Raw genomic sequence first — 25,296 nt, forward strand, 5'->3', positions numbered from 1 at the left:
TGGCTGCACACATGAAATCGGTTTTGAGCACTAAGGTAAACTCACCGCAAGGTTTATATTTGAAAAAATAGGACTTCAGATTTTCCCGATAGATTCAAACATGCAGGAGGTAATACTCCCTGCACGTTAGATGCACTTTTGAATCCATTGGGAGACCTGTTTTTTTTTTCTAATATAATCCTTGGAGTGGCCACTACTGATGCACTGGACACTACTGGTGTGTTTATCTTACTTCTTGGTGAGCGGAACGGTCCAAAGAAAGCAAACTCAGTTCACCACATATTTTAACTTTACAATGATGTGAAAAGAAAATATGAAAAATATAACCCCCCCCCCCCCGCCTGCCTTAATTTACCCTTAAAGTGTGGCACTGACAAGTTGATCCGGGACCTTGATAACCCTTACCTCTTTTTGAGGTAATAGGGAAGGATCATTAGCATTGAGTTGAGTTGAGTTGGGTTTCTTTTTTGTTAGTTTAGCAAACGTATTTCTCACATAATAGCCCCTCAAAAATAACACTTCTCTTCCTCACTGCACTCCTCAGAAAGAAGTAAATATTGTCAAGGTCACGGACCATATTATTATATCCAGACTATACTAGTTTTATGCAAGTAATATACATATGAAAGACATTTGAGTTTTGGAACAATATTTTTTGGAAATTTTTAAATATAAACGAACATTTAAATGTCAAACCGAACATTTCGGAAGGGGGGGGGGGTTGAACCCTAAGAACCCCCCCCCCTTGTATACGGCCCTGGTTGACAGCCATTTTCTTCCTTTCGGATAGAGAAGCATTCACGCTAGTTGCACACTAGCCCTGTGGTTGCGTCAAGTTACTGCTGTGAAAAGTGGCCATATCGAAACAAGTGTAATCCTCTGTTCAGAAAGCACATTTTTATATACTGTTTTAAGGACACTGTTCTGTGACTGCAGCGTCCTCAGTCGTCCAATCTTGGAACTGTTTCTCAAAACTAGCACATAAGAAATTCCATTATTCCTTTTCTTTCCAACATTCCAATTGCTTCAATTTTCTGTCCATCATGATTTCAATGTTACTCCGCTTCAAAGTTGAAGAGTCCTTTCTGAAACACATTTAAAAACCATTGAAAAGAGATAAAATGGAGGGGGTGAAGACTTTCCTTTGTGAAACTAAGATCCCAAGTCACGTGATTGATTTTAAAGCAAAGCATTGTAAGTAATCAGGTTTCTTGCGCTGGTTTCACGCAAAACGTGTCAACCATTCGTCGTTGTTGAGTCACGCGGCTTTGGTTCTTTGCCTCAGCTTTGCTAAGCAAATGATTGGACTTGCTCCCTCCATTTTCTAATGCCTACTCTAAGATAAAAACACTACATTAGTTTCGATTGTTCCATCGTATATATGTTGAAAAAAAAAAAAAAAACAAGTTCAATGATAAATGCACATTAAAAGTATGTGTTGCTCAATACGTTCATACGCGATTTGATTTAAATATGTATAAAGTAAAAAACAAATTTTTGCTTTTATATCGGATGAATACTCGTGTCTGAATGGGGTCTTTAATTCTCCGATGTAGCTTAAACGTATATTTTGAATGTATTTCTGAAAATAACTGATCATCTATTTTCTAGGTGGTTGCTGAGTTGAAAGTGGGCAAGACCTCACTTTCAACGCAGCAACCACCTATAAAATAGATGATCAATTCAGTATACATTCAATATCCGATGTAGCTTGAATGTGTATTGAATGTATTTCTGAAAATAACTGATCATCTATTTTCTAGGTGGTTGCTGAGTTAAAAGTGGGTAAGACCTCACCAACGATGTGCTTTGTGTGCAAGTTCGGAGTGGCCCTACTGCAACACTTCGTGGAGACTGATAAGCCACAAGATGAAATCGCTCACATAGCTTACACCGTCTGCTCTACCCTGAAACTAGACAGCGACAGGGTCTGTGCTGGAATTATACATCTTTTCCAGGTACGAAAAATCATGAAAATTTCCATCCTGGGCATAAAACGTCCACACTCTACAGCAGGGGTTCTCAAACTGGGTGCCGCGGCACCGTGGGGTGCCGTAAGAAGGGGCGAGGGTCCCGCGAAGTGTCCTTATTGTCCCTATATATGTTAGGTGGGTTTTCCAAATAAGGTCATACAGAGCAAGAAAGCCATCCTCCACTTTTTGTGATGTAGCATGGTAAACATTCTCTAGATCGTGACTTCATTGTCATTGGACTGACAAAAACCGTTATCAACAAGCAGTTTTTAATGATCAGGCAAAAGCGTATCAAATGTTATTACAGAAGAATAATGAAAAAACTTCCTGATCTTACTTTGCTGTAAGTTTTGCTTCTACATGTTTCACAGCGTCCCCTTGTTCCTAATAAGCCCAAATCGCTTTTCTTTGCCAAAACTAATGAAAAACAAATTGGAACAAATTTTCGCTTGGTTTTATTATTTTTTTCCTCAGTTTTTATGAGTCATCTGATGAATATGCAAAAGCCGCAGCAATTCAATCATAAGGGAGCGAAATATTAGCTTTTGAACCTTATGGTGTTCTTTTTTGGCACACTTGCGCACTTATCTCAAAAAATAAAAAATGGACTAGGGTGCCGTGAGAAAATTCTATTTCTTCTAATGGTTCAGCAAGTCGGAAACCCCCTGCTCTAGAGCTATATTTCTGGAATTTTGAAGCTTATGTCCGTTAGAAGGTACTTAGTATCTTTGTCTTTTGAAATTTTTTCTTCGACTTCAGACCTCTTATGCATTGGTGTGCGTAGTAGCTTCAGTATTGTTGGTACCATTTTGCCAGGGGGCCTTAAGGTTTAGACAACCACCAGAAAAAAAGGGTTAGGCCATCGCGAGGTCAAAAAATTAGGTGGATGTATGAAATTGGTGGTGTATCTGAATTTTTTTCAACACCATCTCAAATACACAGAGAGAATTTAGCTTTTAGATCAAGAAGGAGTCGGAGAGTCATTATTCGATCTGAGTATTAGAAATATGAACCTAACCACAAACATAATATTCACTCAAAAGTAGGCGATTCGGGTTTTCCCCCAGGGATTTTCTGAAATTGATGTCTTAAAAATGCTTTTTGTACTCTGTTTGGTAATATTAGCAGGAAAAGGTTCAGTGACGTTCCCACCGTCCCTTTTTCGAAAGAAAAACTTTTAAAAACGCAATTGTCATCCCCGATTAGGTTGGTTAGAGGGCTCTCCCCTAGAAATTGCACATAATTGTATCTTTAACAATGCAATTTTAGATGATCTTTGATGATGTCGAGTGGAGAGATTCGGGGATCCCCCTCAAAAAATTTTCGAAATTTAAATCGTAAAAACACGAGTGTAGGCAAGCTTGAGGAGTGTTAATAGACTGACAATTTTCAAAATTGAAGCTCAAAAAACGTAATTTTAGTCGATCTTCAATGATGTTAGGAGGAGGAATCTTCGGGGGCTCTGCCTTGGAAAGTTTTTGAAATTAATCGAAGCTCTTAAAACCAAACTTAAGACGATCTTCAACGAGTTTGGCGAAAGGGTGGACGATCTTTCAGAAAATTTTTGAAGTTTGCTTTTAAAACAGTTTTTAGAGGATCTTTGTAAATATTAGTGGGGAAAAGTTTCTGGGGCCTCCCTTGGAATTTTCTGAAATCGCGAAAAAAACGCGATTGTAGATGATCTTCAGTGATGTTATCTGTTGGTTCGGGATACTCCATCAGAGGATTTTTGAAATTGGAATCCTAAAAAAACAAATTTTAAACGATCTTTGATTATGGGCGACCTTGATATTAAGGGGAGAGATGGTTCGGGGGATCCTCGAAATTTTTACAAATTGAAGCTCTAAAACGTAATGTTATATAATTATTAATGATGGAAAGGAGGCATTTCTTCAGGGGGGGGGGAGGTTGAGCGTGAGTACTCTCCTTGAAGCTTTTCAAAATCGTCGTCCTAAATATGTAATTGTAAGCTATGTTTGATGACGACAGGGAAAGGGATGGGATTCGGGAACCCTCCACCGGAACGGCCTCTTTCTTGGTCCGGCGTCGAAAACTATATATTATTCTAGCTGCATTGCCCGGCTTTTCACGGTCTACCTGGAAAGTAAAAATTATGTCAAGTGATGCATGTGCAACAATCAGGCTTCAACTTCAATTAGGGAGGGGGAATACTGTAAAATTTCGAGTCAAAATAATCATTCTTAAAGAAAGAAAACGGCAATTGAAGAATTCCCGAATAAATTAAACACAACCCTCTATAAATACAACTAAAATCCTTGATTATCCTCCTGCTGGCAATACCCCCCCCCCCAAAAAAAAAAGGAAAGAAGATAAATCATCAAATAATAATTAAAAGGGGAAATTTTTACCTCAAAACAAAAGCAAAATTTTATTTATTCACAATCGAGAAAAAAAAAAAGTGGCAACCTTCAGAATGGTTTTATTTACTCTTATTTAAAATGAGATTGCGCAAACGATAATTTCCCGATAGGAAAATGCTGTTCCATTAGGCTTATAAAAGCGCTTATACTGTTCTTCTGGTGATTTTACAGCCTTGTTTTTTTTTTTTTTTTCTTTTTTGTAATTCCAAAGAAATACATGTACACAAGTGGTATTTATTGAGGGCTTTCGAATTGCGCTAAAATCGAACTGGTCGGATATTTTATTTTGGGTAGAAAAAGCCATGTAATGCCATTTTTGGGACCTAAAATTAAGATTCAAACGGCTCGGGACTTTTTTAGCATTCGACCCCCCCCCCCCTTCAACGTTCCTTCTCGGGTGCGCAAGTACTTCCCTGCCAAATTTGGTCGATATCCAACGCAAACTGTGGATTTGTATAGGGAACATACACACATATATACATACATATATAATACACACATATATATTCTCTGTTTTATTTATATATACCTCAGCAGAACATTTTGGTAACTAAGGAAAAAAAACTTGGTGTCAATGACGTCTAACATTTTATCCTAATTTCGAACCTGCAGAGTTAACCCACGCGGTTAATAGTAACCCTTGAATCCTAGATGACTGCACATTAAATAATTTACAATGTTCAAAAAATAAATAAATAAATAAATAAAACCCTTAATTTTTATTCAATGAAATCTGCAAGTCAATTTATAATGATCCACATAACAATGATAATCAATTGTGTACTAAACTTCCAGAATGGTCAATGCATTCACAAATATTTGAATACTGGAATTCTTTCTTTCAGGATGAAATGATGTACATCTTCAAGAGAACTACGTTAGGGCCTCAAGAAGTGTGTGGGGTTCTCCTAGGCAATGAATGTGCTCGTGTGTCATCTCCACTGCATAACTGGACGGTGCCGTTGACCGCCTTCCCCAAGCCACCACTCGAGTCTGTCACTCAGCCATCGGTATGTCGTATTTTGCTCCACCTTCTTCACTTACTAATTGGCTACTTTAACTCTAATCGTTGCCTTTTAAAATTTACAAATTGTGCTAAACATGCAGTAAAAGTAAGATGTCTTTAAATTTTCGCAGTTTCTTTCACCCTACCTGATGATGTTTTGGGTCAAGTTACAGCCGCCATATAGATAGGCAGACGCATCAGCTTAAGTTTAGCCACTTTGGATCGGAGTTTTAATTGTTGCACTGCTAGGGTTACCGCAGCAAAGTTTCAGATTTCGCCAAATTCGCCGAAAGTAATATTTTATTAAATGAACTATTCACGTGCCATTAATAGTTACTCACAGTGAACAATCACCAAACGCGATAACTCGCCAGTGAAGACAACCATCCGCTCCGATTCAAAATGGCTAACCTTAAGCTGATGCGTCGGCTCATTTAGGAGCCTTAGGTCGAGTGACTCCACTCATTTGAATTGAAGTTGCGTCATGATATTTCGGGCATGATCTTTACTTGTAACATCTCGTCATGAGCTGGACTGAATACCTTCACTCATAAGGTCTACCAAATACCACGGTTGGCTAGAAAGGACCCAGTTGCGTCGAGCCCTTTTTTTCTCTCTTTTTTTCAACATAAACATTTAAGTAAAGCCAATTTTTTAATTCCTACTATTAGTTCACAATCTATCAATCATCTATACTGTCTGACCACGGATTTTATGGAAAGACAAACATCCGTTTTATAGCCGGAAATGGACGAATGTATTTTTTTTAGCGATGCCATCTTTTGCAGAAGCAGTCACATTCAAATAAGCGGAGTACCGGTATCAAATTTTTACTTTTCCCCCTCATTCAGATAGATTCGTCTTATCTGGACGTTTGAAAATTCCATACAATCCGCGGTTGGACAGTATCTTGTTCAAACCTTGCTACTCAATACTTACTTATTTCCTGGGATCGGATTCTTTTAAATTTTTTGCATGCAACCTCACTCAAGTTGACAACGCAATATTCTATAATCAAATTGATTAATTAACTATTAATTATTAGTTTATCCTAGTTTTACTCAACATTGTTGCACAAATCCTCTAATATGGGGACAAAAATTTTTTTGCAAAATTTGAATTAAATATAAATAGAAACTGATTTTTCTGCAGCAGATAAAATTTGTTCCAATGTTCCAAGGAAAAAATAATGAATTTTAATTGTTACTTCCTTTTACAAAAAAGGAAGTATTGTATTCGCGAAAAAATTTTCACTCAAAAATCGCCCTTAATTTCCATTTTGCTCACCCCCAAATGAATGTTGAGTTTTTTTTTCGATTCGACCACATGCGGAAAAGTGCCTAAGAATGTATAGACACGCGAAATATCCATTTTGACCATCACCGAGGTAATTACAACGACTTTTCTCGTGACGTCTGTATGTATGTGCGTATGTGTGTATGTGCGTATGTGCGTATGTGCGTATGTGCGTATGTATCTCGCATAACTCAAAAATGGTATGTCCTAGAAAGTTGAAATTTGGTACATAGACTCGTAGTGGGGTCTAGTTGTGCACCTCCCCTTTTGGTTGCTTTCGGATGTTCCTAAGGGGGTCTTTTGCACCTTTTTGGGGGGAAATCATTGTTAATTTCGATGTAAACTCAAGTGGCGTTATAATTTGTCGGACACTTGGCGATATATCGCCAGTCTTTTGGTCGCCAAGTTTTGTCGCCAACTTGGCGACAAATTTGGCGGAGTTTTTTTTTTTTTTTTTTTTGGTTTCAATTTGGCCATTGTTGGTGATATTTAGAGAATAAATATTGAATCACATTAAAATAGCGAATAATGGGGAAATGACATTAAATTGGAGTAAAAGGAAGTCATGTGATGCACACATCAGCTCGTTTTTAACTAATTTCATGCTAAAATGTAGATTAAAATTTTAATTGGAAACTCATTATTGATCACGATCATTGTTGAATTTTTATTAAAAATGTATCACCAATTTTTAAAGCAATACAAGTATGATTTTCACACAAGGGACAACCTTTATCTAAGCAAGAATTGACTTAATTTTTTAAAAATATATGCTGCTAGTTCATCTTTGTGCACGCACAATGTTTGATGAGGCAATGCTTATATTAGTGTTGAAAAACCAACGTCAATGGTATTCACTTTTATTTCAAATTTGCCAAAGGCAACTAATTCTCTTGTTCATAATAATTTCTCAATAATGAATGGTTTCTGAAACTACTATTTTCTCACCCCAATGAGTAGCTTCGAACATCCAAATTTTGATGGTTTTCTGCATTAGACGGCGTCTACCTTCGAAAGAAAACTGATTTGACTCTAAGGCTTAAAACTCCCTTTTTTTACGGTTTAGTCGTTCGACGAATTTCTGAAACAATGAGCTAAATTTAGTTGTGCTTAAACTCAAAATTAATGCTTTCATAACAACTATTTTCTGATGAAATGTATTGCATCATGACAGAGTTTGCAAAAAATGAGATTTAGGGTAGCTGAAGTTGTTTGTAACGAATCCCAAAGCAGTTTGTTCTTATGACAGTTTAATTATCACAGCGAAGTTTGATACATATACAGTGTATTCCCTATCCACAGAACCGCAGAATAGCGTAGCACGGTATCCTTGGCTAAGCGAATTTCGTGGATAATTCTCAAAATAGGTAAAGACGACTCTAGTGCATACAAGAGCTAGAAAAACCAACAACAGTGCATGTGAAAGCTAAAAAAGGCTTGCTCATTATTGCAGACATACGCAAGCAAATCGTGCAAACATATTTAACTAAAACAGTTCAAGCTAGGTTGCACTAAAAACGTATAGAGGAGAGGAGGAGAATTTTTTTGAACATAACTGATCTGGTCCCTCATTTACCCGAGTAAGTAATATGCAGATCTAAAAATCAGTAAGTAGTGTATATTTAAATACTAAAGCAGTAAGTAGTGTATATTTAAATACTAAAGCAGTAAGTAGTGTAGGTCTAAAGCATTAAGTAGTTTAGATTTAACAGTAGGCTTCACTTAATGGTTTGTATAGATCTAAAAATCAAAGCATTAAGTGTTGTAGATCTGGAATTCAGCTAATCAGGTTTCTGTGACAATTTCTAATCAGTTTGATGTCACTGGAAGGGAGGAAAAAGAAAAATAATATATGAAACTAATGGAAACTAATGTTTATAAATAGATTTTCACTTGTCAAGTTAAAATAGAGGCATTTTTCTACATTCAGTTAAGCATCACCGGGTTTTTTTTTTTTTTTTTTTTGAAAAAATAAAAGATCGCGGATAATCTGTGTCTGGGTAAGACGCCCACGAATAATCTGGAGTATAATGTATTCAACTTTGCATTCCCCCAGCGTGGATCCCCCCTACATTCAGTTAAGCATCACCGGATTGTTTCTTTTTTCTTTTTTTTTTTTTTTGAAAAAATGAAAGATCGCAGATAATCCGTGCCGTGGGTAAGACGCCCGCGAATAATCTGGAGTATAATGTATTTAACTTTGCATTCCCCCAGCATGGATCCCCCCTACATTCAGTTAAGCATCACCGGATTGTTTTTTTTTTTTTTTTTTTTGAAAAAAATGAAAGATCTCGGATAATCCGTGCCATGGGTAAGACGCCCGCGAATAATCTGGAGTATATTGTATTTAACTTTGCTTTCCCCTAGCGTAGATCCCCCCTACATTCAGTTAAACATCACCGGATTTCTTTTCTTTTCTTTTTTTTTTTTTTTTGAAAGAATGAAAGATAGCGGATAATCCACACCATGGATAAGGCGCCCGTGAATAATCTGGAGTATAATGTATTTAACTTTGCCTCCCCCAGCTTGGATCCCCCGTTTCCAGGGTCCTGCATCTTTCGGACACTCATCTGGATCCATACTACCTGGAAGGATCAAATGCAGACTGCAAAGAACTCATGTGCTGTAGGATTGCAGATGGTCCGGCCCCTACCCCCGCGCAAGCAGCTGGAAAATGGGGAGACTACAGAAATTGTGATACGCCTCTCAGAACCTTAGAACACATGCTGCGGCATATTACAGCGAACCACAAAGTAAGTTCGTTGCTGCTGTTTCAGTTCTTAATAAAGTATTATATAAAGTAAGAAGTCAAAAAGCACAAATGGCAGATTACTACAGAAACGTGTTTCGGTATTACAAGAAACGCCTTTTTCAATGCAAAAAGAAATGAGCTTATGGATGAAAAGACATCCGACCAAAGCGGCTTTTGTCGGATGTCTTTTCATCCATAATCTCATTTCTTTTTGCATTGAAAAAGGCGTTCCTTGTAACACTGAAACGCGTGTCTGCAGCAATCTGCCATTTGTGCTTTTTGACGTTGTTATTTCTTACTCTACTTTTCAGCACAAAGGTATTTATTTATCTTAAAGTATTATGTCTCATGCCAACTGTTTGAAATGAAAATAAAACATAACCTATCGAACTATCGAACTACCACCAATCTTTCAAATTAAACCTTGTTTTACTTTGCCATTCTCATGTAACAGTGAGAGCGGCAACGTGTAATGAGCTCAACTTAGTAGTTTTTCTTACTTGGTACTTTTTTACTTAGTAGTTTTTCTTGTAATACAGGGTGTCCGGAAAGTCCTTGACACATTTTAAAAATTCATAGAAAAGCAACACATTGTCGTATCGGTATGCGGTTTGCGCCATAACACTTTATAGGTTCATGAGTGATTTTATGACAGCTTAAAAAGGGAAAAAAGGAAATAAGTGTAATTATAAGTAATTTACAGTCGAGGCTGTATCGTCTCAGTAAGAAAAACAAATTCTCAAAGTGACGATAGAGCGACTTTTTATAGTCATCATTTTTTCTTTTTCTTGCTTTTTTTTACGATGTTATAAGAAATTCTTGAACCTATGAAGTGCAAACCACATATTGATACAATTTGTTGTTTTTCTATAAATTTTTAAAATGTCTCAAGGACTTTTCGGACAATCTGTACTTTTAAAACACGTTACAATATGCTAAATAGTGTTAATTGGAGAGCGAGTAGTATTATGTAATTTCTGTTAAATAGCAGTTTTTTTTTTTTTTTTAGTATTATTAAATGAGAAAATAGATGTTAAAAACTACATTTGTGTTGCTTTAGTTTAACACGCCAGTGCGCATTAATTCTGTAAAAGAGTTTCTTCTGCCGACATAGTGTCGGTGCAGAGTAAACAACCTAACTTCGTTGTGCTACATCGTTTTGAACCCATCGCACTCCTCCGGAGCAGCGCACAGAGGGGCGAAAACGCCAAAAAAGCGCTTATAAATGTTTTTTTTCCTTCATTCATCCAATTGAGGATTAATAAATTTGCTCAGGCCTACCTCTTAGGCAATCAGAATTGGAATTTTAGTTTTTCGTCCACTACAAAGCAAAAGGGAGCCTTTAGAAAGTTGAAGAACCATGAGGCGCGGGAATTTAAAAACTAGTATGTTGTGGCCATCACGAAACTTTCTTCTATATCTTTCTTGTGAATTCTGATCGATCCCTATGCTTGTAGAGGATGCAATATTCCCAGCAACAACAAAAAAAAAAAAAAAAACATGCACACAAAAACTTGACGACCGTCCGAATTCCTGAATTCCGCAAAAGCAATGCAAAGAACGACTTGAAAGTTATTTTAAAAGCCTTGCTTGAACTAATTAGATGTTTTATTTGTTAACAAACATAAAGTGGCAACAGTTAAAAATTTTAAATCGTTGCGATAACATTTCCGATTATTTCCCAAAAGTTAAAATCACGTGAAAAAAGTAGACGACAGTATTACAATTTATCTTTCTTATTGTTGCATTTATAAAGCTATTTTTATTTACACGAAAAAAAATCAGCCCCCGATGGAGCGATTGGCGCCAAAATTGAAATAACGCCTATTTACAAATAGATTCACATTTATTCCAAATTTCATCCAGAACGTAGCATTACTTCTTAAGATATGGCACTCACAATGGAAAAAAAGAACATTCGATTGCGCCACCCCCTTTTCAGCTTTTGACACCAAAATAAAATCAGCTATTATATCCTCTAGGGGCTACTTGTCGATAAATTTTTGTTTGATTCCATTCATTATTTCTTGAGATACAGCAGTCACAATTGAAAACAAAAAATGTTCTACAGCTCAACCCCCGTTTGAGCTATTGACACCAAAATTGAATCAGCACCTGTACCTGTTAGGGGCAACATATGGACCAAATTTTGTTTGATTCCGCCAGTTACTTGCTGGGGAATAGCAGGCACTTATAACTCAAAAAACGTCCCATTGCTCCACCTCCCTTGGAGGAATTTGCGCCAAAAACCAATGGACATAAGTTCACATAGCAGCACATATGTGTACCAAATTTCGTTTGATTTCATGCGGTAGTTTTTGCTGTAAAGCGGCCACAAAAAACTGGTCGCACACAGACGTGACACACACACACCACCACACACACACACACACACACAGACACACACACAGAGACATTTTCCAAAAATGGTCGAAATGGACTCAGCACACCTCAAAACGTTCCAATCCGTCAAAACTCGAAATTTGAAAATTTGCACGAATCCAATACTTCTTTCTTTATATTAGATATAGAAGAAAGTAAAAAATGCTTTTTAGCAGTCTATAATTTTTTTTCTTATTAAAGGCGGGTATATTTAATTTCTCTCGTGTCCGACGATAGTAATAGAAAGGGGAAAAAATGAATAATCGAATTCTCAAACCGAAAATCGGTTTTGATCAGCATCGAAAACTTGGGAATTCAAGGTTATTTTTTTCAAAACACTCTACAAAAAATGTCCTCTTATATCCTCTTAGAAATTAATATTAATTAGTCATCAGTGGTCTGTAGAAAGACCCTGAAAAGGAATTAGCTGCGTAAACTTGCAAACTTTGGACCCTGATCCCAAACAAATCGAAAAAACTCCATAGTAGCATACCTGTGTAAACAAACAAGCAAGAGATGTTTAAAAACATTTTAAAGCGTTTTTTGGTGTTTTCGCCCTACTGTGCAGCGGTCGCCAAATTTTTTGCTCCTAAAAGACACAAACTAGAATACTGGTTGCACAGCGGGCACCATTAGTTTTTTTCAAGATGTCATTATAGAGGTGGACTGGACATAGCTATTATTACACACACACAAAATGTATTTTTAAAAATAAGTAATTTTAAGTTAATTTTTAAAAAATGAGTCACAAAATGTTTTACATATTAAATAAGTAAATATTAAATAATAAAAGCAAACAATACAGAACCACAATCATAAAATGTATAAAGTTCAAAGTCAACATGATTTTCAGTACTACATTTTATAGGTCATTGTTTCGTAATTAGTAGAGTAAGATAATTTGACAGGTAGCAAGCAATCGTTAAGGTGCTCATCTGTACTACCGAGGGAAGATAAAGTGCAGTATCTGCAGAAATAAAGTTTTGAGATATTTGGAAAGTAGCACGTTTAGGACTCCATACTAACAATGGGGGAATGTTTGAATTTGACGTTTTTCTTCGTGCTTAATTTTCAGTGGAAAGCAAATAAACAAGTTTGCACAGTAAAGCTAAAGGACAAAAATAAAATATATATATATATATATATATATATATATATATATATATATATAAATGCAGATACTGGGCTTTACCTTCCCATGGTAGTATAAGTCGTGATATGTACATAGATTTATGTTACACGTACTGTCGAAAATTATAATTTTAACTAGTATATGAAATCGGAAAAACTTTTTTACTTTCCAATATGTTCCTCCGATTAATTTTTAGAAATTCTCATTTTATATAATGGATGCTTTTTTTGCGTTGTACCAATTTCTAACATCGGATGGTTATCCTTTAAAAAAAAAAAAGAATTTTGAACGAGATTTTATTAAAAAATAATTTTAAAAAAAAATCAAAATTCTGATCGCACGCGGCGGGCACACGTGAAACGCTTGGCGATCACTGTGGTGTCCGCGAGCATAGGGTTAGGGACCCCTACTCTAGAGAACTACTGAAACCTACTGTCCAACTTTCTACATTAAAAAAAACATAAGGACGTTAGTGAACATCTATGTAATTGAAAATGAATGCCTAATTTTAATTTGAAGTGAAATGTATGTCATAAAGAAATTTTTTCCAATCACTCTTAAACCTAAAAAAAAAAGTTGCAGTACCTTTTTTTAGTTTATTTTTCTTCCAAAACGAACTGATAGATATTTGAAGGGAAATACTGAACTAAGATCATTAACTTACTTTTCAAAACAAGAGTACATTTTTTTAAAAATATTTTCTTTTAAAAATTAGAATCTGGGGAAAATAAAACACTGACACGTAAAAGTAAAAAAAAAAACTGAAAATTTGAAATTTCATAAACTTGGCGGTGAATGATGAAATAATTTCTAAAGGTTCAACTGAGGTGTGAGGAGGAAGCTCCTTTAATTTGTTTCTTTTTTAACTTCTGATTCCTTGTCTGAACTTTGAACAATTAATTTCTCACTCATTTCCAGTTTCTATATTAGTTTATTATTACTTTATTTTTTTAAATTCTCATCGTCCCTCAAGAATTTACTGCCTTTTCCGGAGTCAAGTCGCCCCTTTTATTTCACTGTTTTGATTTTGTGGCAAAATAAGGTGAGAAAAACATAGGTAGCTAACACAATTAGAAATTCAGATCAGGATGAGGTAAAAATTAATTTGTTAACAAGCGATGGCAAAGAAAAGAAATCGTTAGTGTTGCTCCTATAGAAGCTTAACAATGTGTAATAACTTTTGGTTATGAAACTATAGTTGGGGCAAACAACCTGTCAGCATCGTAAAGCTGTGATTAGGATCTTCGTAGTGCTGATACAATGCTGCCAGGCAAGGGCGCCCATATGCAAAATTTTAAGGCGGCGGGCTCAGATATTTTCCCCATGGATTAGCAGGATACTTTCCCCATAGAAACCGATTTCAGAACAGAGTTATTAAAATTTGACATTTTTTAACTTATTCATTAATTGCTGGAGAAGAAAAGTTTTTACATTTTTGCAAAGAAAAAAGAATTAAAAGCGAGGAAGTTCTAGTTTCAAAGGGGGGGATTGAGCCCCTACTGCCCCCCCCCCATATGGGCGCCCTCGCTGCCTGGTTAGGTTTGCCCCAATCATAAGAGATTATTTGTATTCTGAATTTAACGAATAAAGCACAAAAACTGGAGTGTGAGGAAGGTAAAAGAAAAGAAATTCTTCCTGATTTGGAAACAACAGGTTGAATACATTACGAAGAAATAAAAGGTGGAGCGAGTGAAGCCTTTCATTTTTGAAGCAAAGATCTTAAGTCACATGATAACGTTTGAAGTTTAGTATTGGATAAAATCAGGTTTCTTTCATTAGTGTTACGCGAAACGTGTCGCTCACTCGTCGTAGATGAATCACTTGACTTGGGATCTTTGCTTCAGCATTACCGAAGCCAACGGTTGAACTTTCTCCCTTCAGTTACTAATTCCTGTTCTAAGGTTGAATGTGGTAAGTTAGATGAGAAATATGTAGTTTGGCTGGCGATCTCTGAGTGCGGAGATAAGAGCTTAATTTTCGTCACAAAAGTAACAATCAGAAAGAACATTTATTCAAAAGACTGCTTGAAATAGTGATTTCTTGCATTTACCTGGAAGCATGATGTTTCTACATAGCTCTGACTCGATATCGCCACATTACACTATGCTAAAAAAACTGTACTGTTCCTGGAATTCAACGACTTAAATAACTCCGTTGAATTACAGGAACAGTCAAGTTTTTACCAAAAGAGTTAAATCCTCCGATTGGTCAATCTGTGGTACCCTATAGAGCATATGGCCAACTTAGAGGAATCTTACGCAAAAAAAGGAGGACTGCTCTGAGCATTGACCAGTTTTGTGGGATAGTCGATGTTGCTTTTAGGGAAGGACCGATTCACTATTTCAAAAAGGATACAGAAGACATTCGTAAAAAGCTACGTGGGTCGAGGCGCCGCACCGCATGCCAAGTGTCGGGGATATAGATACAGTGAAATCTCGTTGTAGCGAATACCAATACAACACAACATCAGTTTCAACGAATTAAATGCTCAGTCCTATTTTAATTCCCATTACATTGCTTGAATTTTATTACAACGAAATTCTCGTTACAAGGAACAAAATTTGCAATCCCTTGAAGTTCGTTGTAGCAAAATTTTTTTGTATAATACAAATTAAATATTGTTCTATAATACCAAAAAACGTTCTCACTGTAAAAAGTACAATGTATTAAAGCTATCGTGTTTCAAACTTGAGATTTTCTTTTTTTATTCCGTTTGAGAGAAAAAAGGTAAGAAGTTGATTAGTATAACTGTGCATTCTCTTAAATTTTCTTCTTCTCACTTCTTTTTTTTTCCTTTGCCCTCAGATAGATTACGTCATTTGGACTGGAGACATCCCTCCCCACGACGTATGGAACACCACCCGGTCAGAACAGGTACGACTGCTGCACTTGGTGTCTCGGATCCTGGAAAAACATCTTCCTGGAGTTCCGGTTTATCCTGCTCTGGGAAACCACGAGAGCGCACGCATAAACAGGTGGGTCCTGCGGTTGCAGCAGGTAGTACACATCCGATTTTTAACCGACTTCAAAAAGGAGGCGGTTATCAGTTCATACCGTATGTATGTTTTTTTTTTTTGTTTGTCCACTCACAGCGTCTCACCTACTGAACCGATTTTGATGATTCTTTTTTTAATGGATAGGGGATGGCTCAACTTAGGTCCCATTACTTTGTTTGACCATATTTGTCCTTTAGAAAAAAAGTTATGGGCAAAAAACAATAAGTTTCATGCAATTTCCCTATTAAATGATTAAATTTAAAACCCATTGTTATGAAAGTTTGGTGCCATTTGACAGTAACATTAATAGTAATTGTAATGATAATTTTGAATGAAGGCTTCTCTGAAGCAAGCATCAAGTTTCTTCAGGGGGATATTTCGATAATAATCGGGAATCTGGCGCTGTAGTCTCATTTTTGGCGTAAATAATTTTGTTTTGGTAACCTTGCTGATTTATAGTAACCCTACGTGAATTATCGAAATCTTCCCTTCTTCAGTGCTATTGCTCCATAGTGGGGGTAAACCTAACCTGGAAGCGAGGTGATGCAGTGATTAGGATCTGCTTAGCCTTCACAATGCTGCCATTAGGTTTGCCTCAACTACAGTAGTAATTTTTTTCGTTATCATCTATGCCAATAACAAATGATGGGGGCTAAGTAAGAAAATACAGAATTGCATCATGAGCAACTTAAATGCTGTGAAATGTAAATTAGTTAGGAAAAACGTAATACTTAAATGGTTATAATTAAATTAACTAGACATTAATTCCAAAGAGGAACAAAAATAAGTTTTTAGTGCCAATCGTTTCAAGTTTAACGCGTGTTTATAGTTTTTTTTTTTTAGTATGGAGCATTTTTATGAAAAAAAAAAGGTGAAGTATCGTGGTGGTAACTTCTTACTATTTCTGAAATACCTACATTTACACTAAAAAGAAAGAAATAAAAAAAATTTGGAAAAAAAATAGAACCTACTTCAAATTTGCTCTAAAAAGTGAAAAATAATTTTATTCTTTAAACACCATCGATAATGCTTTTAAACATAATTTTTGAAGTTGGCGCAAAAACGATAGATAAAATCATGCACAGCCATAACTCAACTACAACTATAAATTTAACCAGGCCCAGTTTCTTCACTATCACATAAAATATTCATTGATGACAACATATTTGAATAACGATATAAATGTTTCGTTCGTAACTTTGGATGCTTTTCTGAAAAAAATATTAACGAAGCATGGTTACACTGGATTTTATGTTTAGTTTTTGCGCCAACTTCAAAAATTATGTTTAAAAGCATTATCGATGGTGTTTAAAGAATAAAATTATTTTTCACTTTTTAGAGCAAATTTGAAGTCGGTTCTATTTTTTTTCCAAAATTTTTTTACTAACTAACTAATTTTATTCTTTAAACACCATCGATAATACTTTTAAACATAATTTTTGAAGTTGGCGCAAAAACAAAACGTAAAATCCAGTGTAGCCATGCTTCGTTCATATTTTTTTCAGAAATTCCTCTTAAGTTAGGAACGAAACATTTATATTGTTACTCAAATACGCTGTTATCAATGCATAATGTATGTGGTAGTGAAGAAAGTGGACCTGGTTAAATTTATAGTTGTAGTGTAGTTGAGTTATGGCCTGTGAATGATTTTATCTATCGTTTTTGCGCCAATTTCAAAAATTATGTTTAAAAGTATTATCGATGGTGTTTAAAGAATAAAGTTATTTACAAAATATTTTCTTGAAATTAATTTTATTGATAGATTATTTCGTAGCGTCAGAACCAGGATGCACTCGATGGGCTCGGCTTAACCCTCTCTCCTACTATTACGAGGCGTATTTTTAAAGTAAGTTCCGTTTTGATATAAAAAAAGAACGAGTACAGATAGAGCAAAGAAATTTAGTGCACAAAAATCTACCATCCTTGCGCTATTTTTTGACATTGCTCCCGTGATTTTCCAAACATTTGTCATAGCGTGGTACAGGTTTTTGTATACCTATTCATAGAAAATTGCCGCCTGTGCAGTCAGCCAAGGGATAACATGTTCTCTGAGTTCATTATTGCTGTTGTGCCACAGATCACCTTGGAAAGACTTTAGATGCCGAAACAAATGAAAGATGCTGCGAGCGAGGTGAGGGCAGACCACAGGATGTTCAAAAACGCCCCAGCCAAAGCCCTGTAAGAGTCCTCATGGTTGACTAAACGGGCGGTAACTTTGTACGAATAGGTATACAAAAACCTGTACCACGCTATGACAAATGCTTGGAAAATCACGGGAGCAATGTCGAAAAATAGCGTAAGGGTGGTAGATTTTTGTGCACTAAATTACTTAGCTCTATCTGTACTCGTTCCTTTTTTATATAAAAACGGAACTTACTTTAAAAACACGCCTCGTATAATCTGTCGGCTATCTGTCTGTCTGTAACTTCTTCTTCTGGAGCAGACGACGGCGAATGAGGACTCGGGTTGGGTACCGAAAAATTCCTGATATTTCAAGAAAGCTCAATTGGAGAGGTTCACCCTTGTTCGACTTTTATAGCGATGTCAATTAAAAACATCGATTCTCGGCGCTTTTTCGGCGTATCAAAATTTTGGAAGGCAACTAGCTTCTAACCCTAACCAATCATTCTATCCTCTCGCTCTAGCGAAAGTGCATTAAGACTTGCGCCTTTGATTACTGCCGGCATCTGTTTGTCTATGTGTCTGTAACTTCATCTCCTGGATTCTGTAACTTCATTTCCTGGAGTCTGTAACCTCATCTAATTTTTCCGGGAAGCTCGATCGCCTGTTCTCATCTTTGTAAAACTTTAACTAGCGGAAATATTAATTGAAAACTTCGATTTTTGGCCACCTTTTAACACTACCGAATGCCACTTGTCAATAATTCTTGGTTTGAGCTAAATGGGCTAAGTTATAGTGGCAAAGAGATTGGCCATTTGCTAATATTCCTGGTTTGAGCGATAAGTGGGACGCAAGCGTTGAGTGAGATGCGACCTGGCAAGAGGGGGACGAAGCCCCTGAAGTACACCGTTGGAGGCGGGTTGGGAGAGCCACTAGTGAAATCCCGTTGTAACCGTCACATACAGTAAAGTCAACCATCCAGGCAGGCTAATTATAACAAATTAAGTGTGCATTAATTCTTAGGAACAAACAACAAAATCCTTCATGATAAACTATTTTACTTAAGGTCCCAAGTGGAACGGACAACAAGCGATTTACCTAAGTAGGCAAAAGTATCAAAGCAAAGGTTTTTTAGTCGCAATGATTTAACGAAGGCATTTTAAAAGATCCTCAGTAAATTTGAAGTTTCAAAATTTGTTTTGAAAACAACTTGAAACCGGTTTGAATTTTTTAAATTTGTATAAAAGTGTGAAATAATTGTTAGTTAATTATTTGAGATGTTTTGGGACTTGCAATGAACAATTTTTTTGATTTTTCTAGCTTCCCTCAACCCGAAGTTCATAATCAATTCTCCATTCAGTGGCTACATGAGGAAGTAACGAAAGCTTGGGGGCGTTGGCTACCAGCAGCTGCACAGCGCACGTTACGCAAGTAAGTTACATTTGTTCAACATACTGTGGACGTTAGTAAAAAAATGAAATTTTCATAGTAAAATTTTCGAAATTTACCATTTGGGGTGAGTAGGCTAATTCAAGTTCTGAAATGATGACGCAAGCTTTTAAAATGTTAATTTTGAAAAAATATTTGCTAGAGTTAAAATTCCCATAGCAACCAAAAAATCTGAAAAAGGATTGTGCTACTGAAGGTATGGATGCCTATCACTGTCCACTTTCATTTGTTCACAACAATGCAGCCAGAATTTTGTTTCGGGGAATTGGTTACCAGTCACATTCGTAGTGATATTTGTACGGTCAATTAAATTTGATTTCATTCATATTTCCTACTAACTTTTGTTACAAATTTAATCAAATGCAAAAGATGATGTATGCATATATTCAATGAAGAAACTCAAAGAATAGATGCACGTACTCACATACGCGCATTCGAAGCAATACTTAAATTAATATTTTTTGACAATAATAAAAAAAACATGTTAAAAAACTTGAATGACCCTTTCGAATTTGAAGAATTTTGATGGTTTTCAATCTGAAGGAAAGCTGTATTGTTTTGTGAGAATGATTGTCGCAATAACTACAAAAAAAAAAAAAATCAATAAGCAAATGCTGCAAATAGAACACTGAGTTTGTACAATTTTTCAATGATAAAAATTTATTTTTGCAAATAAAATTGGAAAAACTATTTAATTGAAAAATTGAAACTATAAAATTGTAATAATAATTTTTTCCAGCAAAAAAGTATAATGAAAAGTACCCTTTTGGAATGCTTTTAAAACATTTCAGAGGGGTTTTCAACCCTAAAAATCTACTCTTTGAATACGGCCTTGGGTTATTTCCAATATAAAATCGAAAAGTTGAATTTAACAAATATCAAATGAAATTTTTGAAGACACTGACGAAAACATGTGCTTCGTTAAAAAAAAAAAAAAATTCTAAATGTCGGAGGTTATTCTTCATAATTAGCAAAGCCTCTTACGATATCCATTTGTTAATTGAATACGTTTTACAATTTTTACCAGAAGATGCATGCTTCAAATTTATTATTGTGTAAAACCATGTAAATAATATGAACCTTACATCGTCAACTACTGATAAGTTTTTAAAGCGCTGAACATTTGACTGAAAAAGAGAAATAAGTCAGCTGACGATTTCATCCACATGACCGCAACCAAATCTGCATTGAAAAATAATTTCTTACTCTAAAAACTATCAGTGGAACTCTATGGAAAACACATTGTTTCTTCAATGATATAATTTTGAACTTGTGGCAGTTACTTTAGCAAAAACGTTAGTTTAAGAGGGGCAAATGGAGCTTTGCTCCGATATTTCCTGTATCATTTTAGCTGAAACAAAAGGGAAGAACGTGACAAAGAAAATAACTGTTTACTAACTTTATGGAGTCATTTCATCATAGTCTTTAATTTGTTTGTAACATATTTCTGCCGTTGTTAAAATTCAGCGCTGTACAACTCTCTGCTAGCAAATTTAAAACTATTTAACATGTACTGGATACTGGAATGGTATATTCCACCCCCCCCCCCCTGTCCCACCACACGCAGAAAACTTGCGCTTTACAGCGTTGTGGCATACTGCCGTGAGCATGTAAATCGCAGTATCTATAAAAATGAATTTTTGAGATAGTTGAAGAATGTAGATTTCCCGCAAACGTTAGTAATAATGTTGGAATTGGACATTTTTTTCGTGATAAATTTTCCGCGCAAACCAAGTAATCAATTTTATGCAATAAAGCTAAAGTGAAATAGGAGACAAATGCGGAAAATAGAACAAACGAAAAAAGTTGAAGATACTGCTGCTTACCTTACCAGAACAGTATGCATCTTGTTATTTCAAATGGCGGAAAAAACTTTTACTACCCCCCCCCCCCAAAAAAAAGTAACGTAGAATGAATACTTAATCTCATAAACATCCTAAATGTTTCCTTGACTCATTTCGAATAATCTTCCGCACATCTATCAAATTGGCAACAGTTAGCGTATAACCCTGCGGCGATTATTTAAGAGTGGGAAGCTCTTGGTCATCATGATCAGGTTGTATGAGACTTTTCTAGAACTCTACTCGCAGAAAATATTCATAAATTAATTTACAATTGAGGCAGTGAGAAGCAAAGGAATGTAAGTGAACATTTTCAAGTTTTGAGTAAAACGCGTTTTAAATTGCGGTTCTAATTATACTTTCATTGAAAAGGTTCTCTAAGTCATACTGTATAGCAGCACCTACCAGAACACCATCTCTTGCCTCAAGATTGAGGAGAGGTTAACCTACCATTTGTACTGCTTATCCCCAAATTCCTAATTTTGGCACTTACATCCCTTTGCGTCTCACTGCCTCAATTGGCGATACAGTGAAACCTGTGCAAGTGGTGTCAACTTATTGAGGTTGAATTATATGATAAGATCTAATTCTGTGCCTGAAAATAGCGGTCAACTTAAACAGGTAGTCAACTTACAAGGGTGATCAACTTTACAGATTTTACTGTATCAGATTACGAGAACCTTAATTAAGATGCAATAACTATTGTTCCATTGCTGATATGAAAAAACTGTTTCCTTTTGTTTTTATAGGGGGATGTACTATGCTGTCCGAATTGCTCCAGGATTGAAGCTTCTCTCATTGAATATGAACTACTGCAATAGTCAGAACTGGTAAGATGTGAGAGGAATTCTTGCTTCACTGAATGTTAACGGATTTTATTTATTTTTTTAAACAATGTTAATTTGGTTATCCTCATATATAATAGTCAATGGTCGAGTAACGCTTTTAACGTCATCAACGATTAAACTTGCGTTACGGCATGATAATTTGATAATATGTTTTGGTAACGCTTAATATGCAAGAAAAGGCTTTATTATGACAAGGCTGAACTGGATCCGGTAACTAAACTGTTTTGCTGGTAAGACTCATTTCAGGGGAATGAAGAAACGAAAAAGTGGTCGACAATGAACGTTATCTACTGGAGTTTAGGTTTAATTAACTGGAGTTGCGGTTAAAATTTCAACTATCAAAATATCACCAAACAGGCAATTGCTTCGTTCAAATGTAAAAGCAATTTTCACCCGTCAAATCTTAACGGGTGATTATCTAGTATTTTAAGAAAAGCTAAGAAAACGGCTTGATGAACAGAAACAGCTATTCAGGCTATATATTTTGACTGCATAAAAATGTTTGACTTACCAAACATTTACATAGCGCATACATTTATTTATTTACTTATTTATTTCAACTCATTTTGTTTTATATACTGTAAAAACACTTATTTTCGAGAGACTTCAATTTAGCGATTTTTTCGGGTCCATCGTAATAGCGAAAATTTAAGCTTCACGAAACATTTCAACTGCTGTTAAAGCACTTATTTTCGCCAGCTGTAATTAGCGCAAAAATTAAAATATCGGTGATTTCGCGAATTTTACATGAACATAATAAATGTGCCGCGAAGGAATATTTCAATAAGTTTAAATTTTGCTTTATACTTTTAAAACGTAATATTATATTTTATACTTGAAAACGAGTTTTAGCACAGATTTTTCATTTAATCTTGTACTGTTCTTGTGTTGTACTTTACTTAATCTTGTACTGACCTCTCGCAGGTGGATGTTGCTCAATTCTACAGATCCTGGTCAAGAGTTGGAGTGGTTGGTTAATCAACTACAAGAAGCAGAGCTTAGAGAAGAAAAAGTAAGCTTGGTTCTGGCAGGTTGAGTAAAATAAATTTTATTTGTATGGTAGGTTCAGATACGTTCTGATGGAAGTACTATGTGGCAACAGCATTAGACATGTTTATGTTTTAAATTTTTATTTTCTGACAAACCACTCACTTAAAAGCACACTGTTATAACCAGGGGTTCCAGACGAGTGAAAATATTCCCTCGAAGGTGAAAGCATAGGGCCTGAAGGTGCAATGCAAGCTAGAAAATAGAGCAGAGAAGCCGAAACAGCATGCAATCACAAAGACTGATTACGCATGCGCTTTTGCCTTAGACATACATTCAACTGCCTCATTATGGCGGACAAATGATGATTGCGTTTGTGTGTCTTTCACATTGAATGAAGTACCCTATTGGATTTAAACACAATTTTTCTTGGATTAATTATCCGAAATTACAAGTAAGTACAGCTTTTGATCACTTTGTAGCTTTTAGGGCTTTCAAACAAAGTTAAATGGTTAAAAGTGCATTTATTGCTTTTCAGTTACCGTTACTATCGTGAAATTTCCATCATTCAAAACGCTACTAAAAATATCTGTCATTATTTTCTTTAGTACTCGATAAGCAGCTTTTATTAATCACCAAAAAAAAAAAAAAAAAAAGCTATAAGATATCAATAATCAACAAGTGAGAATCTTAATAAAAATGATTCTTGTGCTACGTAGATTATAACAGAAAGCTAGCGAAAAAAAAATCTCTCTCAGTCTAGCTCTTTTTTTTTTTTTTGGCTTTTTCATTCAAGTGTTAGAATTATTTCCTATTAGCGGTTAATGTCTGGATAGCGTTATAAATTTCTTTTGGTTTTTTAAGTATCGAAAAACTTCATGTGCATTTTACTTTGTTACTCTTGATTAACGTTTATGAAACGATGTGTTTTTCCGTAACTGTAATATCCCTGAATATTTTTGGCTCTTCATGTAAATAATCCATAAGTACAGCTATGCTTCATTTTCGGAATGCGTCAAGGTTTTAGTAAATGTATAATTTCTCACATTATTTAAATAATTACTCGTCTTTAAATTATAACGATTTGTGACAGATCTTTGATACCAAGTAAAGGGGTAGATATTTATTGTTTTATTAATTCTTAACATTACTTTTTGTAAAAAAAAAAAAAAAAAAACTCGTCAGGACTCTGAATTTTTCACATGTTTTTAACGGCCCCAGAGTTATTATTAATATTATTTATTTTATGAATTTTTAAGAAAACGATAAAGATTTCACTGGTTCGCAAAGTTTTTCATTTGCTTTTACCGCGCCCGTGAGTCAAAAGAGGTTGAGAAACACTGAGTTAGAGCAATGAGCACTTCTTAACTATGTTTGAAAACTCTGAAATATGATCAAATGCTGTAATTACATGTTTTAATCATTTCCAGTATCGAGTTCAATGTGAAAAATGTCCAAAACGAAGAATATCATAAATCAAAACAAAACTTAAAAAAAACAAAACAAAAAAAAAACACACACACGCACACACACAACTGTATTCAAAAACGCACACAATACGGGGAAGAGGATCTATAGAAAGGGTGCCATTTCTCTCTCCAAAGGTTCCTTTTTTTCACTCCGGCTGTCTATTTTTTAAAAGGTGCCTGTTTTTCACCCTATTTAGAGGTGCGATTTCGGCTCCGTATTGGGTGCCGCTGGTGAACAAGCGTTTCTCCCCTGAAAGGTGCCGAATGCATCCTGTAGTTTTAACAGTGCATGTGCTTTTTCACAGCATAATCTCTCTTAAGATGGCATATAACACAATGTTGACATTATCATTGTTATTACAATGACTTACAATATAACGAAAATTTATTCTAGAGCATGTTTTGAGCCTTGAAAAGGTCTGAATTGTCGGGGCTTTCCTTTATATTTCTCATCACAAGTACCACACAATTGCTGCTAAGTTTCACTCTTAAAAGCGGAAAGACAAATGGTTTCTTGCTGGTTTCTTTAAAGCGGTTTTGCACCAAACGTCCAAAAAGTTAGTAGGTGATAGCTTATGCCCAAAGGCATTACGGCAAAGAGGCTTTATGCCCCCACTTCAGACAGGGTTTGTACGGGTCATGGAAATCCTGGAAAGTCATGGA

At 35.5% G+C, this 25,296-nt stretch overlaps 1 protein-coding gene across 1 annotated transcript in view; it reads left to right on the top strand.

The window, feature by feature from the left end:
- The window catches only part of LOC129218374 (sphingomyelin phosphodiesterase-like), a 42,893-nt gene that overhangs the window by 11,597 nt on the left and 6,000 nt on the right, over nt 1–25,296 (top strand). The window contains exons 2-8 of the mRNA XM_054852619.1: nt 1,764–1,958; nt 5,200–5,364; nt 9,182–9,409; nt 15,728–15,897; nt 19,360–19,470; nt 22,079–22,159; nt 23,102–23,189. Coding sequence (XP_054708594.1) covers nt 1,764–1,958; nt 5,200–5,364; nt 9,182–9,409; nt 15,728–15,897; nt 19,360–19,470; nt 22,079–22,159; nt 23,102–23,189 — 1,038 coding nt within the window. The remainder of the gene's footprint in view (nt 1–1,763; nt 1,959–5,199; nt 5,365–9,181; nt 9,410–15,727; nt 15,898–19,359; nt 19,471–22,078; nt 22,160–23,101; nt 23,190–25,296) is intronic.

The sequence above is a fragment of the Uloborus diversus genome, chromosome 1 (genome assembly GCF_026930045.1).
Source record: "Uloborus diversus isolate 005 chromosome 1, Udiv.v.3.1, whole genome shotgun sequence".
Taxonomy (NCBI): Eukaryota; Metazoa; Arthropoda; class Arachnida; order Araneae; family Uloboridae; genus Uloborus; species Uloborus diversus.